The sequence below is a fragment of the Lachnellula hyalina genome, assembly GCF_007821495.1.
Source record: "Lachnellula hyalina strain CBS 185.66 chromosome Unknown contig00065, whole genome shotgun sequence".
In the NCBI taxonomy this organism is placed as follows: domain Eukaryota; kingdom Fungi; phylum Ascomycota; class Leotiomycetes; order Helotiales; family Lachnaceae; genus Lachnellula; species Lachnellula hyalina.
Genome location: NW_022157179.1, coordinates 56221 through 74062, shown reverse-complemented (window position 1 = coordinate 74062; position 17842 = coordinate 56221). Strand labels below are relative to the sequence as shown.

Below are 17842 nucleotides of genomic sequence, written 5' to 3'. Positions count from 1 at the left end.
CTCCTATACTGGCATCGCGACGAACGTCCCATGGGAATTCCATGGGTATATGGCCCTTCGCCTGGAGCGCAAACAATAGACTCGCAGGGCGTACAGCTTAACGAGGCGCCACCCATAGCTCCAATGCCATCAAGCCCAGGTCATCAACCACAGCCTTGCGCTCACGCAACAATGTCGAACCTACACGGTCCACACACTCCCCGCGCTTCAAACTCGGACGCAAATAACGCCACTAACGATAGACAAGTCCCACGCACATTGTCCCCACGCGGTCAATTCATTGATCATGTGCAAGCAACAAACACTCTTCAAAGCGTTAAAGACATGCCCCCCCAAATGGTAACTCACAGACGTGCGAAACGACACGCATCACCCACCAGATCCAACAGTTCTGAGCGCTCCGCAAAGAGACAGCAATACTCAACGATGCTTCCGTCCTCCGACGCTCCCGACACCTCCTACGCCCCTTCGGCCCAACCAACCAATGCCCATGCAGACACCAAAGCATCGCAATTGAACGAAATGCAGGCCGAGATAAATGCACTAAAGGAATGGAAGCTTCAAGTCGAACTAAGAGAACGCGATACAGAGATTGCTCGTCAAAGTCAGTCAGGCATGACTCCTACGCCAACATCCGCCATACCCTTCATACCTCCGATACCAACTCCCGCGTTATCTTCTCCGTCTCCTGGCAATGCATATCTAGCCCGCATGCTCCCTTCGCCGACACCCAGGGCAGTAGGGTGGGGACAATACCTGCTGAATAGTGCTTTAGCTCCTCTGGGAAGGCGGGGCAATCGGCCTCCTCCACAACCACCTGCAAATTACAACACAGACGGCTCCTTGCTACAAAATGTACAATCATCAGAAAGATTTGGCTCTATCGAGGATATCATCCTACCTGCGCCTAGTGAAGGTTCTAAAGGTACGCAAGCCCCTTCCTTATGTTGACACTCAAACTAGAGAATCACTATCTAGCCCAAATGCCTTTCCCTACTTAAACCCCAGTACTAATCATCGGACTTGTTAGGTGATTCCGACGCCAACACCTGATATCTCGCTTCCGCCAATACCATTTCGGGGTGTGCTATTCCCCTGAAGCATCAGGTATGCCTCTTCGCCTCGTATTTGCCCATTTAAGCATTTCTGCTCCTCCTATTGCATATCTGCTTGGGGTGTCGCAGATAACCTTTTCAAAAATACAAGCATTTCTGCTATATCAAGCTTTGTTGCTTTATGTAGAACAGAGGCTAAATAACATCACGCTGCAAACTACATGTTTGGCTGTAAAGTGAACTCAAAACGAACGGTGACTGAAGCGACTACCAGCCTACGTGTCACGGAAGTGAAGGCGTAGTGGATCAAAGCAAGAGAAAATAAAGATTCCCACAACACGTCTTCTACTTCAACATCCGCACCTTCCACCAATCTCTAACCATGAATCTCTATACACCGACTTCGAATAATCGACAAGGAACAAAACACCATAGATCAGAATCGCAAAGTAAAACGAAGTTTGCAAGCTATAGGTACAGTAATCAATCAAAGATACATCCAATACGGAGTGTAGCGCGTCTAGTAGTAAGGAGATCGAAAAAACAGGTGCAGTACGAATGTCTCAATTAAAGCTAACATTAACAAGAGACTGGTAGGTTTCTATGACGCTTTCTATGACGCTATTGTGCGTGCGACATTCCCATAATACTAGACGACTTAGCAGATCCTGCGGATACATGCCATGCCATCAACGAGTGTCATGGTACAGTAATGGAGATGGTATAGTAGATGAGCGAAAATTGTGAGCAGTATTTTTTGCAATCATAACTCGTTGCGATAAAAGCTGTGTCATATACTGTACAACTGGACCACCGCACTTCCGCAAACATTACACATGGAAGGAGTTCGGGCCCATAAAAAAAAGCACTTGCCTAAGGTAGACAGACACATATGGGATTTCTCCTATGGGTAATTTGCACATCTATACATATTATAAAGTCTCACAACCCACCTGAACATCACCATCAACTACCTCCTACCATCTTAATATCCTCAAACCTACACCACAACTCACTTCGGAAATTTAAACCAATCATCCCCCAACCCGATGGCTAATGTCTTCAAACGCATGAATCATGTGGTACATTACATGGTAAAAAAACAAAAAGTAAGTACGTAGGTACGTAGGTACTGTACCACAACCATGATATACCTACCTCCTTATTCGCATCGCAAAAAAAAAAAAAACATGTCTCACTCCACACGCACTTCCACCTCGCTTCTGCAAGTCAAATCGCCACTTGTAACTCGATCTTCGGAACAAGGACCGGGCCAGGCAGAACTACTGGTGCGACGAGCGCGGGAAGGAGTGTACTATAGGTAAGATAGATACTCGATGAGACGGACAGACAGACGTTGTACTTGTACGGCACTGATAGGTAGGGTAGGCTTGTGTTTGACAGGTACCGTATTTGCAACGTAGCAGTGTTCTACGGATGACGCGGATGTGGAGGTGGGTGTGGATGGGGATGGGGAAGTGGGTGTGATTAGGGCTTGCTTCCGGGATAGATAGATATGATAATAATAGTGATAGTGATAATTGTTGTATATGATATGATAGGATGCTGGGAAACGTGACATGCATCGGGATGATACATACATACATACATACATACATACCTTAGGTACATATTTTACCTAGGTACAGTACAGATGCATGTACTGTATGTATCCGTCCGCAGACAGGGCAGGCGGGCGGTTCTCTGACTAGACGTCTGCCTGATTGCATTGCCTGTCGTGAGTACGTACGTGCGAGCGAGCGAGTATTTCTGTGGAAGGCGCCCGAGGGATAGTCTAATCTGGACGCCTTGGTTTGGTGCGCCTGGGCGGGTTTTGAGTAATTTCGTTTTAGGAATCTGGGTTTGTTTTTAAGAGCGAGAGCGAGAGCGCAATCTGGTAATGTCTCACGAACTGTGGAGGTGCGGCTCGACTCGACGGTAGACAGACAGGACAGGGGAGGGGGTTGGGGTTGGGTTGGGTTGGATTGGGTCTTGAGTCTTGACACGTGGAATCCGGAGACATTTATTTCCTGAAGAGTTCTGTCGTCACGAGTGTCTCTCCCAAACCTTAAAGTTCAGAACAGGTTTCCATCTTAGTGCTCTCTTGCTCTTTCCTATCTGTCCCAATTCGTTCTCATCCAATGGATATTCATTACATAGTCACGTGGCTGACATCCGACATCTACATTTCCCGGACCGGACTTGTTTCAGTTGTGCTCCGCGCCTAGCGAGGGCTCAATTGTTTGTTTTTGCTCTATCAAGCCACACCCACGCGAGAAGATACCCTTGCGGGTGCCGGCTATCTTTCGGCACAATCTCCAGCGATGCATTGACGCTACTTAGGGCTAGAATGATCTGGTCCGTGTCCATTTCCAATTTTTGGACGAAGGGATGTTATTCGGAGATAAGGAAAGGAATGATATGGATGGGGAGGAGGTAAGGTGTGTAGATTATATGAATACTGCTACTTGTGGAATGTGAGTAAGCTGGGCTGGGTTGAGGAACACATATAATACTCTGCCGTTTGACATAAAATATAGCCCAGTCCACACCGGTGTCATATGATTGAGATAAGGTTGAAGGGGCTGATTCACTCAGCTTGAGTTTGAGTTGATGATTGAAGAAGGTGGGAATGAGAGGATGCACTCGAGTGGTGGGGAACATACATTAAGGGGAACCCTTTGCTTCTTTATCTGAAAGCTTGGTCCTCGTAAATCTCTTCGTTGGTACCGTACAGTATGTACATGAGAAAGGTGTGGTGGTGCGGGGAAGTAAAGATGAAATAGTCCGTAAAAGCTCACCAAAGACGCGCGCAAGCTAAAGCGAAAGGAGTAATTTCAGAAATTAATCGCAATAGGCCAAACGCCTCCACTAAATTAGTTTGCAGCCATAGCTTACACTTACGGTAAGAATTGGCCCACCCTAACCCTCATTTGAGAAGCATCTCCATTCGGGCGCGGGAGAGAGGGGCTTGATTTACGGAGTATACCTGGGTAATGCTTGGCTTTCTTGGCGGGCCTGTCCATGAGGGATCGCAATGCCGCCGTTCGCCTGTGGCCTGTGGTGGTGGCACTGCAGATTTTTATGCACCTCAAATGCATGTCTATCTGCGTCTGCAGCCTGCACCTGCGTTCTCATTATATTTACACTCACGGCCTCCGAGCGGCGAGGGAGGGAACAAGGGCCTCGTGTGATAGGAAGTAGGCTGCTCTTCTATAATAAGTAGGTATGTGTCTCCTCCGTATACATGCAGTGATGCGGGACTGGAAATGATGTTGATATACCGGTACTTGGTGCGTCGTACCTTTTGAATGTAACTGATGGTGGAAAAGGGGCTATAACGAGGTATCTTATGACCGGGAGTCCTCACTCTCTCCTCCCTCTGTCAGGAATGATCACCTACCCTACTTATATCCCTGAAGCGACCGGTGTACCATGCACGCCATCCTTCACCATTTCCCGAATGCAACTTAAACGCTCCACCCTGCGACGAAGAAACACACACGCTTGATCCGGCCGTAAATCACGAGGCCGTGCGTGGTGACTAAGCGTCGTGTTGATATCAATCAATATTAATCTTGGTTGTGACTGTTATTATAAGACCGCAGATAGATAGAACTCCAAGTTGGCCCTCGTTGCCTTCCCTTTTCGTTGAGTCCGTATTGGTCGTGTTCGAGGAGTGGAAGTGGAATACGTGGAGGTGGAGTATCACTCGGCACGAGGCGTGACGCATTTTATGTGGGTGTCTCCGGGATTTTTCTTCCAGCACACGGCTTGACTGGCCACAATAAGCAGACCCGCTGTGATCCATATATGCGCCTCCGGACGCCGCTTGGTGCGTAGCATGCGAATCCTTGCACTACCCTCTTGTGTCTGCAAAAGCTCACCTTACCCAGCGCTTGGCTTTTTTAGTCAAATGGACTTTCTTTCCGCGAATCTATCGTCTCCCTCTTCGCTTTTCGTCACATCTATCCACCAGCAGTAGAGAAGAGCCTCAACACCACCAACCCAACATACAACCTGGTTCATGTGCTCTTAACTATACATCCAATCTCGCTCCGAGTTGGGTATTGACCCTTCTTCTATTGCTAGATACTCACTTTATATCTTCAAGCCTACCTTGGCCTTGGAACCTTGCGCCACAGGTAGCTCCCCTCGACTTGCTGCAACCTCAACCTCAACAACCACTTCCCTTTCAACCACCCTTCTCGAATCGACTTTTCATCATTCGGGTTATCAGTACAAGCACGCTTTCTATTCTTCCAACTCGCTCGCGATTCACTTTCGCGGTTCTAATCCGCATTGCCGTCTACCTCGGGTTGAGACGAGGCGCGTAGTCGCCAGCACACACGAACAACTCTTGTTGTCGCATATCCTCCACCACAATGGCAAGCCATCATCCCTCTCCTCCAGCGGGCATGCAGTTGCACCATGGTCCTCCTGGTGGTCCTCCACCTCCAGGAATGGGTCCTCAACCGCAGCAACAATGGCCGGCGGCGCAGCAACTCGCTGCTATGAATGAAGCGGTGTGGCTTCAAATAGGTAAGAGATAAACCGAACAATTGAGAGTCAGCTCTGACATAAATATCTAGGGAGCCTTGCAGAACTTATGGGCAACCTCGACGAAGCTATGGGTGCTTACGAACATGCGCTTCGCTCCAACCCCAGGTCTATTCCCGCGATGAATGCGATCAGTGGTATACTTCGAGCACAAGAACAATTCCATAAAGCCGTCGAGTACCTCCAGAGTATCCTCAAGCTGGATGGAAATAATGGCGATGTTTGGGGAAGTCTTGGTAAGCTCTCTAGATTTCCAAACTTCATTAGCGACACCATTAACATATCAAGGTCACTGCTACTTGATGATGGATGATTTACAACAAGCATACTCTGCTTATCAACAGGCCCTATACCATCTTCGAGACCCCAAGGTTTGTGGAATTACCGCCGCTGATTGTATTTATCTGACAATTGCATCTAGGAGCCGAAACTTTGGTACGGCATTGGCATACTCTATGATCGATATGGATCTCTTGAGCATGCAGAGGAAGCATTCTCACAAGTCATGCGAATGCAGCCAGACTTTGAAAAGGCCAATGAAATTTACTTTCGTCTCGGCATAATTTACAAGCAGCAGCAAAAATACCAACAAAGTCTTGAGGTATGACCAAGCTGAAATCGAGGATTGCTCGGGTCGCTAATTATTTGTAGTGTTTCCGATATATTGTTTCCGTTCCACCAACTCCATTGACGGAAGAGGATATTTGGTTCCAAATTGGGCACGTCCACGAGCAGCAAAAAGATGTAAATCCACTTTCGCCATTCTGCAACCCCCCATCACTGACCCATCATAGTACGACAACGCCAAATCGGCATACATGCGTGTTCTGGAACGTGACCCAAACCATGCAAAGGTCCTTCAACAGCTTGGTTGGTTGCATCACCAGCAGAGCAACAGCTTCACAAGCCAAGAGCGTGCTATCGAGTATCTTGAGAAATCTGTCAGCTCTGGTAAGCTTCTTCGAAACGACCTGTCCTACATCGCACACGCTAACACGTGGCAGACCAAAGTGATGCACAGAGCTGGTATTTGCTTGGACGATGTTACATGTCACAGCAGAAATATCCAAAGGCCTATGAAGCCTATCAGCAAGCTGTCTATCGAGACGGACGGAACCCGACATTCTGGTGCTCGATTGGCGTTTTGTATTACCAGATCAACCAGTACCGAGATGCACTAGATGCATATTCCCGAGCGATACGCTTGAACCCGTACATCTCCGAGGTCTGGTACGACTTGGGAACTTTGGTAAGTTTGCTTCAGCTTCAGCTTCACTTGACCTCGTTTGAAACATTGCTAATCATTGGTCTAGTATGAATCTTGTAACAACCAGATCAACGATGCACTAGATGCGTACCAACGTGCCGCAGAACTTGACCCCACCAATGTGCACATAAAGGCCCGACTACAATTACTTCGCAATGGACAGACCAATGGCATGCCAGTTCAAACAAGTGCACCGCTACCTCAAGATGTCCATCCTCAAGCATACCAAGCTACCGGCGCCGTTGGTCCTCCAGGACCTCAGTGGGGTAACTCAGCTCCACCGCCTCCACCGCCTGGACCTCCTAATGGACCTGTCAACGGTTGGGGAAGTCGACTTGCGGAGATCAACCCACCGCCACAACCACCGAATCCATACGATCAACGAGAGCCTGTTCGAGGTCCAATCCCGCCCCCTCCCCGTGGACCACCAAGCCCGAGACAAGAGCCGCAAATGAGACCATACCCTGGCCCTGGTCCAGGTGCCGGTCCAGGCCCTGAGAGAGGCCCTCCACCTCCACCTCGTCGATCTCCTCCACGTGATATGCCAGTTTCAATGGGGGTCTATCCGCCTCCACCTATTCAGGGTGGTCCTCATGGACCTCCGCCACAGAGTGCTCCATCAGGCCCACCACCTCCGCGAGTCTCTAATCCCAACTATGCCGGTCCAACAGGAGGATCAAGTTCTTCTACTACACTTCCACCCGCGCCAAGCGGTTTGAATGGTTCAGGTGGTTTCCCACCTATTGGCCGCGGAAACAGTCCGCGACCTGAAGTCCGTCCCATATCTCTTGAAGGTAGAATGGCATCTCCAAAGTCCGGCTATCCACACCAACAACCACAATATCCTCACCATCCTGATATTTCCAACCCTGGTGGTATTGCAGGTGGTGCACCTCCTCCAGCATCTGCTCTTGCGGCTCAGGAAGCAGTAGAGCGAGAGCGTGATGGTGACAGACCTTCATCCGTAGGCCCTAAAAGGATGCGAGAGTGGGAAGATGAGCAACTATCGATGAAGAAACCTGCTTCGGATGAGAACCGAGCCCGCTTGGAAGATACTCATCATCGTAGACCTTCGACGCCAGAGCCCTTCCGTCGTAGCTCTTCAGAAGTACGTCGTGCTGAGGAACAACAACGGCGTATGGAGGATCAACGCCGTGTGGATGATCAAAGACGGGCCGAAGACCAACGCCGCGTAGAAGACCAGCGTCGAGCAAACGAGAACTACCATCCATCTGAGGCAGCACATCACCCTCCAATGGGACTACAATCTCCTTTCCCATCCATGGGAGGACCACCAGGACCCCCAGGACCATTGGGACTACCGGGGCCACCAGCTGTACATACACCTGTTCATGAGCACCCGCCCCCTCCGCCAAAGGAATATGCAGTTGAGGAACGAGAGCAGCGTGAGCGTCTTGATCACCCACCTCCGGCTCACCAACAGGCACTTCCCCCTCCGCCTCCCCCACCTGTCGGCGAGCCGGAACGGGCTGCTCGCAAGATAGATGTTGATGAAGATTATGATGACGATGGGGATGATGAAAAAAAGGGAGGCATTGTTTCAGCAACGGCGTCAGGACCAGCGTCTGCTTCCGGGGAAGTGAAGGCTACGTCTCCCAGTGGCGTTAACGGTCATACAAATGGGATTGTTAATGGCGGTCCTAAGGTGGAGACTGTTGCTTGATGAAATCTTCTTTGTTGGGTATTAGGGGTTGGGGTTGAGGGTTATTTTTCGTGTTAAGTGTATATGACTTAAGATAGGTAAGACTGTACAGATTGAAATTAAACTACTCTTCAACATTATCTTGAGCTGTGAGTTTTGAATCGAAGTTCTAAGTTTTAAAAGCAGCAAGAGGTAATAGTTCTCATCTCGAATTTCCCAGGTAATGAGTATAGGACTATGTTATGCTCAAGGACCTCAATAGCTCTTCCTTCTCCCTACAATCACCCTATGAAATGGAACCTTATGATACGCCTCTAATCGTCCACTTATCGTTTCACGTGATAGACGTCGTCGCATTCGCTCCTAGTCTATGGAAGCGGTTTGGGCTGTCAAGCGGTTAGGCCGGCGAGAATAATTAAGTACTATCACATACAAATACGCATAATCAACCCATCCTTTCCAACTTCTTATCCACACTCTATACTAATAAATATCAAAAATGACTCCTTCTCACATCCCATCATCGCCTTCACTACGCATTAGGCCCTGCTAGTCCCTGAATTGCCTCATAATAGTAGTAGTAGTAGTAGCAATAGCAAGAGCGATTTAGATCCGTCGGATCTGGATGATACGGCTATTGGTTTCACTTTACGGCGAGACAGTTGAGGTTACTTTATAGCTAGATTTGTATGTGATAGTACTTAATTATTCTCGCCGGCCCAACCGCTTAACAGCCCAAACCGCTTCTATAGACTAGGTGCGAATACGACGACGTCTATCACGTGAAACGTTAAGTGGACGATTAGAGAGTATATCTATTTGGGTAGCTGATAGGTGGTTATATTACGGTGCTCATGGAGTTTTGAATTGTGCTTGTAGAAGCTGTGAATGTGCTCATAGAAAGATCTAAAGGTGCTTATAGGAAGTTCTGAACCACCTCATAGAAAGCTCTAAATGTGCTGATTTTAATATAAACGTGCTTTCTAGAAGATTAAAGCGTGCTCATAGAGAGATCTGAGCGTGCTCTTTGAAAGATATGAACGTGCTTACAGAAAGCTCTGAATTTGCCCATGGATATAATATTAGTCACTTGGGATATCTGGGGCAATCTGGCGGTGGATAGAAAAAGTGACGCCGGTTATAATGTTCCACCCCGCGTAGAACATTGAAAATCAATGATATTGAGTGCCGCTTAGTCTAGCCAACTGGGGGCTGTGAATGTAGGGAATATTGACAAGTTTCAAAAGGATTATAATAGAATAGAATAGGTAGGCGACGGTAGAGAGAACAGATGGAGGACTTATAGATAACCCCGCTAGGCGCGTGACTAAAGCACGTGGTCTAAGCACTTGGAACACTAGTCACGTGGGATATATAGGGCCGCCTGCCGATGGAAAGAATAATGTACTACTCCGCGTGGAACATTAAAAATCGAGGGTATTGAGTGCCGCTTCATCTATCCCACTGGGAGCTATGAATGTAGGGAATATTGACAAGTTTGAAGGTGTGGTTATATTACAGCGAGTGTAGCAGAAGCCAGAGGCCCCACATTGCAAGGTTTATTTTGCCTCGCTAAGCTTTAGTACGATTTGGAAGACCGCACTCAAAAGTCTCTTAGATATTTTCCCCGTCGAACTTTGAACTTCCCTCTTCCATCGCCAATCGACAACTGCGCAACTTCGACGCGCAGCTTCATAACTTCGTCTACAGCTCCCCTAGGGTTTTTCTGACGATTTTAACATGTCGCATCGAAAATTTGAAGCCCCGAGACACGGATCTCTCGCGTTTTTACCTCGTAAGAGAGCCGCCAGACACCGCGGGAAGGTAAAGTGTAGGTTTTACGCTCCAATTCATTCAATACCGTTGTCCTCGACCTGAAAAAGAGCTTGCTAACCGTTTTTTACACACAGCATTCCCCAAAGATGACCCAAAGAAGCCTGTCCACCTCACTGCCACCATGGGCTACAAGGCCGGTATGACCACAATCGTTCGCGATCTCGACAGACCCGGAGCGAAATCACACAAGAAGGAGATTGTTGAGGCCGTTACTGTCATTGAGACACCACCAGTACGAACAATGCAGCCCGCTTGGCTTTTCTGTCAATGGCTAACATCTATTTTAGGTGATCGTTGTTGGTCTAGTTGGTTACATCGAGACTCCCCGTGGTCTTCGATCCCTCACCACAGTTTGGGCTGAGCATTTGAGCGATGAGGTAAAGCGCCGATTCTACAAGAACTGGTACAAGAGCAAGAAGAAGGCCTTCACCAAGTACGCCAAGAAGCACTCGGAGAGCTCTGGATCTTCCATTACCCGTGAGCTTGAGCGCATCAAGAAGTACTGCACCGTTGTCCGTGTTCTCGCCCACACCCAAGTCCGCAAGACCCCTCTTAAGCAAAAGAAGGCACACTTGATGGAGATCCAGGTTAACGGAGGTAGCATCACTGACAAGGTTGAGTTCGGAAGTGGTCTCTTCGAGAAGCCAGTTGAGATCAGCTCTCTCTTCGAGCAGGATGAGATGATTGATGTCATTGCTGTCACCAAGGGTCACGGATTCTCCGGTGTCACCAGCAGATGGGGAACCAAGAAGCTTCCGAGAAAGACACACAAGGGTCTCCGAAAGGTCGCTTGTATTGGTGCCTGGCATCCTTCCCACGTCCAATGGACTGTTGGCCGTGCTGGTCAAGACGGATACCATCATCGTACTTCTGTCAACCACAAGGTTTACCGTATTGGCAAGGGTGATGATGAGGGCAACGCTACCACCGAGTTTGATCACTCCAAGAAGCAAATCACTCCGTAAGTCTTTGAACAATCTCAAGTTTGATTCTAGCTAACAAGTCATAGTATGGGTGGCTTCGTCCGTTACGGAGAGGTCAAGAACGACTTCATCATTGTCAAGGGATCTATTCCAGGTGTCAAGAAGCGTGTCATGACTCTCCGCAAGTCCATGTTCGTGCACACATCAAGAAAGGCATTGGAGAAGGTTGACCTGAAGTGGATCGATACGTCGTCGAAGTTCGGTCACGGTGCATACCAAACCCCTCAAGAGAAGCACCAGTTCCTTGGTACTCTCAAGAAGGACATTGCGCAAGCTTCGTAGATTTTCGTCTGGCAATGGGTTGTTTCTCTGCGTTTTCCGGCTTTGCAAGGGGGAAAATATCTTGCATCTTGCTTTGATAGTCACCTAGGATGCGTCTTAGGCATGGATTAGCTAGATATCCTATGAAATGAATGACAATCAAAAGTAATACTTGACCCTACTCGTCTCATTACTGTGAAATCATTATTTTGCATGCTGTGCGTGACACCAAAACTAAGCTGATCAGCAGGTACAGTACAAACACCCAAACATCTAAAATTAACACAAAGTGCTCATCACGGAAGACGTAAGAGAACCCTCTCGATTCCTTCAAAGTAAGTACAAATTCCCGTAAACACCGAGCTCTCAAACAGCCTCTTCTTTCTAAAGAAACCTCTTCCCGTTCACTTCGTCATCCTCCAAAACCTGCAGCACAAGCGCACGTCCCCACCACCTCCCAACCCCACCAAACAGCTCTCTTTGTCCCAACAGCACCCATGGGCTCCCTCCTCTCCTCCCTCAAAGAGAAACGCAGTAAACGCAAAGCATCAAAATCTCAGCCGTCACAATCGCAACCGCAATCATTGCTGCGGGACGTGGATCAGGGGTTGCGCGACGAGCATTTAGCTTCTGGTGTGTATTTCCCTTCTATCTGCTCATCTCTTCTATCCTTGGTCTTGGTCTTGCTATTGGTTGTTTGAGGTATTGTGATACGTGTATATTTACGTGTATGTGTATGTATATGTGTAGTATATGTACTGATTGATTCGGAAAACAGTGCCGCCACCAAAAGAACAAGTGCTGGAAGCCTCACGCGCAGAGCAGCAGATACAAGGCGAGGGAAACATTGGACAAACGGGCGGCGAGATAGCTGCGCAGAAACAGGTGCAGGTCGCAGCACCAGTTCCGTTGGCTACGTGAGCGCTCTCGTTTCTCAGAGTCTGTTTCCTTTTGGTTGTGGGGTCCCTGTTATATCTGCGTGGCAGAGGACTGAGAGGTTCTTTTACAGTAACTCCACTTCCACTTCCACACCCGCAGCTACTTCCACCTCCAATACTCCCATTGTGAATAAGGAAGGAGGAGAAGGGGACAAAGAAGACGATATGGCATCAGACGAAGACTACGCCTCCTTTCTCGATAAAGCGAACGAGGACCCATCAGCAGGTACTGCGAAGAGCCAGGATAAAGGGAAGGTGGAACTCAAAGCTGTGGATACAGATGTTCCTGCGCCGTTGACGAAGGCGACGAAGGATGCGTTTTATGTCAGTGATGCTGATGAGCCGTTTGAACCTGTTGCGTTGAAGTTTAGTGGCAAGACACTTCCTACCGAAGGTATGTTATAACCTAATCCTTCATTCTCCATTCTTCCTCCTCCATCTTTCCTCTATAAAGCGCTCTGCGAGGGATATGGCCAACAAGTATTGTGTGCATAGTTACATTCGCCAAACTAGTCCATCACCCGAACCCAGAGGACACAGAAGTCAGCATTATGGATATCGGCGAGTGGGATCCGCGGGGAGAGTACAAGGCGCTTGTGGATGCGACGAGAAATGCGAGTAAGGGGAGTGATGTGCGGGTCTATCGGATCGCGGGGGAGGGCGCGAGGGTTGAGTATTGGGTTGTTGGGATTCAGGGGGGGAGGTTGGTGGGGGTTAAGGCTTTGGCTGTCGAGAGCTGAGTTGTTTGATTGCTTGCTTATTTGCAGTGGGGGAGAGACTTGACTTTTCTCGTTATGAGTGTTATGAAGCAAGACTTTTAGGAATAGAGTCGTTTCTGCGCTTCGCATTCATTTTTTCTTTCGCGCTTGGGACGAGGCACCAGAGGAACGGGGCTTTTATGATTTGGCGTTCAGGCATGGAAGTAAAGGGCAGGGAGGTGGAGGCTTTTGGGAAGCATTTGAGATTATTGATGACAAGAAATATGCCATAAGTAATTGCTGCGAACAAAGTAAACCGTTCTTGGTGACCTTATCTTACGACTAGACTATAAAAAGTGATTTATAGGAACAACAGATGCCATGAAAGCTCCCAGCCTTAACACCCACCGTCAATCAGTATACATGTCAGTTGATATAGTTGTAAACAACTGCCTTGTGTTTCCTATAAATCCTGATGCTGTAAAGCTACTATACAGTGAAATGCAGGTTCTAAACGAATTCGGTGACGAGCACTTGCACTTTTGATATCGATTATTGAGGCTGACTTTCGTACTCGAGTACAGTATCTATCCTATCTAGGACCTAGGTACATACTACAAACTTACCTTTATCTTTTCGGCAAGGAGATGCTGGTATCACAGGCTTACCTTTATCTTTTAATTACAGTACTGGCTGTTGTCCAGATCTCTAACAGGCAGGGGCTGCAAGCGGTGATGGGGAAGGGGCGAGCGAAATTAACCTTTTATGCCGTCGTAATAATGGAAGCACTTTACGGTATTACAGTGCGGTACCTTACCTAGGGTATAGCCTTACTTGCCGCACTTTAGCCACATATGGGTATGGACGCGCACTTTAAGTCTGAATTTCCATCTCGTGATTACTTATTCTCTTGATTCTCGAATAGGGAACTTTGCCTTACCTTGCCCTGCCTTGCTGCGATACGATGGGTGTCGTCACTGCCCGCACTGCCGCATTCCGTAATCTGATTTCTACCTCGACCGACCTCGACCGTTAAGTTTGCTGGGGTGTAGCTTGTGATATTTATAGCAGCAGGGTGCGGTGCGAATCGGCTGGCGGGGTCGGCCGCATGGCATACGATACGGTACGGTAATACTCCGTAAGCCGCCACAATGTGGAGAGAAGGTGGAAAGGGAGAGAATTACAATATCCTTGTATTATGGAGATTGTTATTATACTTTATGTCTTGTAGATTTATAGGGGGGGAAAAAGAACATGGGAGAAACGAGCGTGGCGTGGGAGAGAAAAAGAAGGTACCAGATGCAAGGGGTTGCCAGGCTAAGGAGGGCTGTGCGAGAGTAGAGTGAACCAGGCCAGGCCAGGTTAAGGCTTCGGATAGGAGGTATCCATCCCCTGGACTAACAATCTGATTTTTACGCCTCGTAAAGTTACAGGACTGTAGCTGTCCACTGTGGGCGACGGGCGTGGCTTTACAGGCTTACACTCCCAAGATACCCGCCGACGCTGCTTGTGTAGTGACAATTGCGGCAAACTAAGGTAGCCACGAACCTACAGTAGTACGGAGTCTCGTGAGATTGTAGGATCCCCCTTGGAAAGATGATAAACAATGGGTGAATAATGGGACTGCCTGAAATAACATTAACAACAACAAGCACAGTTAACATACCTCATAAAGTCCAGAGTGCAGGAGAGGTAATGTTTAATATAACCATATTGCAAAAGTACTGCGTACTGCACCAGTGTACCTTGGCTTGGTTCCATGCCATGTATCTCCGTAGATTCGCCAGCCACTCACTCAAACTCACGAACCCCTGTCGCCCTGTTCTGTCCGCCTTCCTCTGCTTAGCGCCAATCCTCACCATCTTCGATTCCTCCTTTTGCGTGTCCTGCTTCTGAATGTGCCATCTGATTACAAGCACCAACGTACCTCCATCGACCAGCATTGCCATTTCAACGGTCGTGGTACAGATTCCAACCCTCGACAACATCTGCCTTTCGACTTCCAACCGGATCGCGAATCTTGTTAACCGACACTCGTTTTAGTTGCAACCCCTTTCCTCACGATACGAACTTCTCATTTCTCGACTGCCACTCCTTCATTGCGCGTCGTTCCCGCTAAACCATTCGATAAACACAATAAGCACACCCTGAAAAGAGTACAGACACCATTGAACCCATCGATCGACGGCTTTAATAGATTTGAGGGACTGTGTTCCTATTTCTGTCTCTACAACAGCAATTTTACTGCTCGCTTGACATCAACATTCCAACCACCTCTACAATACCCCCTCCCAACGCCGTCCGATGAGAACGAACTCTTGGACATCATAACGGTTTCTTCCTACCCATAATCATGTCTTCCGACAACTATTCGCAAGCGCCTGGCGCCCGGCCTCCTCATATAACGGTCAATTCGGGTAACGAAGGAGATATGGTTGAAAGCTTGCGTTCAGATAGTTCATCAGGCACAGGCGTAGGGCCAGGGACACCGGGAGCATCCAGAAACTTATTACCACAACGACCACCACCTCCTGGTACTGCGGTATACGGTGCTCCGGGAGTGGCGGATTCTTCAGAGATGCTATTACCACCACGGTCACGAGGCCCAAAACCATACCAAGATGATCCAACTGATAGCCCTACCTCTCGTTCTGTATCAGGTATGTCTTCAAGGAGAACAAGTTGGGATTCAGAAACGGGGAGTAGAGACAGTCGGTATGGTGCTTCGCCATTCGCTTCGCCATTCGACGATTCGAGAGCACCTTCGAGGTCTGGTAGTATAGATGACAATGTCAACACGCAGACGGTTTCAGAAAAGTACAACATTATGCCCTCGGCAGGCCTGTTACTCTTTCCGGAAGATATAGAGAAGGACGATTACCTCCACAATCCCGACCCTAACGAGAAGGATTCCGAAAAGTGCGATATATGGAACAAGCGAGGAATGACGAACATTGGAGGACTGATTTTCGTGACCCTTGGGGTCTTGGTATTGTTCATTGGATACCCTGTCTTGTACGGTTTTACTCTATTGGTGACCTTCTCAGTTGCTAACATTTTTTAGGACTGCCGCTCGAAGAGTTATCAATCCTCCGAAAAGCAACTGTGAGCTGGATGCCAGCTGTTTATCGGATAGTGTTGCATTGCTTTCGAATATTAGGAGTGGACTCATCGATCCGGATACTCCGAGTACCGCTACGACCAGGACGTCAGCCGATGGAAAGAAGTTGAAGCTCGTGTTCTCGGATGAATTCAATACGGATGGGCGAACTTTCTACGATGGTGACGATCCATTCTTCCAGGCAATGGATATCTGGTATGGTGTTACTCAAGACATAGAGTGGTATGATCCAGATGCTGTAACGACCGCCAACGGAACACTTAACCTGCGAATGGACGCGTTTCAAAGCCACAATCTCAACTACCGGTCAGGTATGGTCCAGTCATGGAATCAACTGTGCTTCAAAGGTGGTCGATTGGAGGCAAGCATTTCCTTGCCGGGTCGTGGTGACATTCAGGGTTTCTGGCCTGGTTTCTGGGCTATGGGGAATCTTGGACGACCTGGATTTCCCGCAACTACGGACGGCATGTGGCCTTACAGTTATTGGGACAAGTGCGACGCCGGTATTACCGCAAATCAGAGTTCTGCAGATGGAATAAGTTTGCTGCCTGGAATGAGATTACCGGCTTGTACCTGCGCGAACGAAGATCATCCAACTCCTGGCTTCTCTCGATCCGCTCCGGAAATTGATGCTATCGAAGCTAGTAGCGGCTTCATGGGCCCAGGTGAATATGACGGAGCAACTGGCACTGCGTCCCAATCTTTCCAAGCTGCACCCTTCGACATCTTCTACCAACCAGACGCCGATTATACCGCGGTCTACGACCACCAGATTACTGGTATGAACGTTTATCGTGGTGGCGTGTACCAACAAGCACTCTCAGCCGTGACTTGGCTCAACAACGACTGGTATGATGGCAAGGCTTATCAAACTTACGGCTTTGAAGCCACTCCGGGAGCTACAGGTGATATCTCTTGGTTCGTTGGAGACGACTATACGTGGAAGGTCGATGGCCGTGCTACCCGACCGAATGGAAATATTGGCCAGCGTGTTATTCCCGAAGAACCAATGGCCTTGATCATGAATTTTGGAATGTCGAACAGTTTCGCCACGGTATTCTTAGCAAATTTGGCAGAGTTGTTACCAGCTACTATGCGATTTGACTACGTGAGGATATACCAGGAAGAGGGCAAGGAGTCGATTACCTGTGATCCTACTGGATATGAAACGACGGAATACATCGCGGCTCACCCGGAACCTTACGCGGTATGTATTTCACGAATCATCTAATTGTATGTTATGCTAACTTCCGATAGAACCCCAATTTAACCTTGTGGGACAAGACCAATTACACCTGGCCCCAGAACACATTAGTCAACGGTTGCACCTAAACGCTCATCCACCTCACGCCACAACCCCCTTCCCTATCTGTACAAATCGAATACCCTACCTCATAATAAATGTGGTACGAATATAATGCGTCAAAAGAATATAGAAGGCGTTAATTCACATCAGAAAG

General features: G+C 48.3%; 5 protein-coding genes across 5 annotated transcripts; all 5 read left to right on the top strand.

The window, feature by feature from the left end:
* Positions 1-5440: 5440 nt before the first annotated feature.
* Positions 5441-8566, top strand: ssn6 (General transcriptional corepressor; the record flags this gene model as incomplete). Its single annotated transcript, XM_031149057.1, has 8 exons — positions 5441-5597; positions 5648-5851; positions 5904-5986; positions 6037-6216; positions 6267-6359; positions 6410-6566; positions 6620-6864; positions 6929-8566. The coding sequence occupies 8 exons, from the start codon at positions 5441-5443 to the stop codon at positions 8564-8566; spliced, it is 2757 nt and encodes a 918-aa protein (XP_031005410.1).
* A 1719-nt stretch (positions 8567-10285) lies between these two features.
* Positions 10286-11646, top strand: rpl-3 (60S ribosomal protein; the record flags this gene model as incomplete). Its single annotated transcript, XM_031149056.1, has 4 exons — positions 10286-10340; positions 10456-10613; positions 10669-11342; positions 11391-11646. The coding sequence occupies 4 exons, from the start codon at positions 10286-10288 to the stop codon at positions 11644-11646; spliced, it is 1143 nt and encodes a 380-aa protein (XP_031005403.1).
* Positions 11647-12122: 476 nt separating this feature from the next.
* Positions 12123-12546, top strand: LHYA1_G004092 (uncharacterized protein; the record flags this gene model as incomplete). Its single annotated transcript, XM_031149055.1, has 2 exons — positions 12123-12258; positions 12404-12546. The coding sequence occupies 2 exons, from the start codon at positions 12123-12125 to the stop codon at positions 12544-12546; spliced, it is 279 nt and encodes a 92-aa protein (XP_031005404.1).
* Positions 12547-12728: 182 nt separating this feature from the next.
* LHYA1_G004091 (uncharacterized protein) lies at positions 12729-13303 on the top strand (the record flags this gene model as incomplete). Its single annotated transcript, XM_031149054.1, has 2 exons — positions 12729-12957; positions 13059-13303. The coding sequence occupies 2 exons, from the start codon at positions 12729-12731 to the stop codon at positions 13301-13303; spliced, it is 474 nt and encodes a 157-aa protein (XP_031005405.1).
* A 2311-nt stretch (positions 13304-15614) lies between these two features.
* LHYA1_G004090 (putative beta-glucan synthesis-associated protein) lies at positions 15615-17714 on the top strand (the record flags this gene model as incomplete). The annotated part of the gene is made up of 3 exons (XM_031149053.1): positions 15615-16276; positions 16326-17589; positions 17640-17714. 3 exons carry the CDS (start codon positions 15615-15617, stop codon positions 17712-17714), a joined length of 2001 nt encoding a protein of 666 aa, XP_031005406.1.
* Positions 17715-17842: the final 128 nt, after the last annotated feature.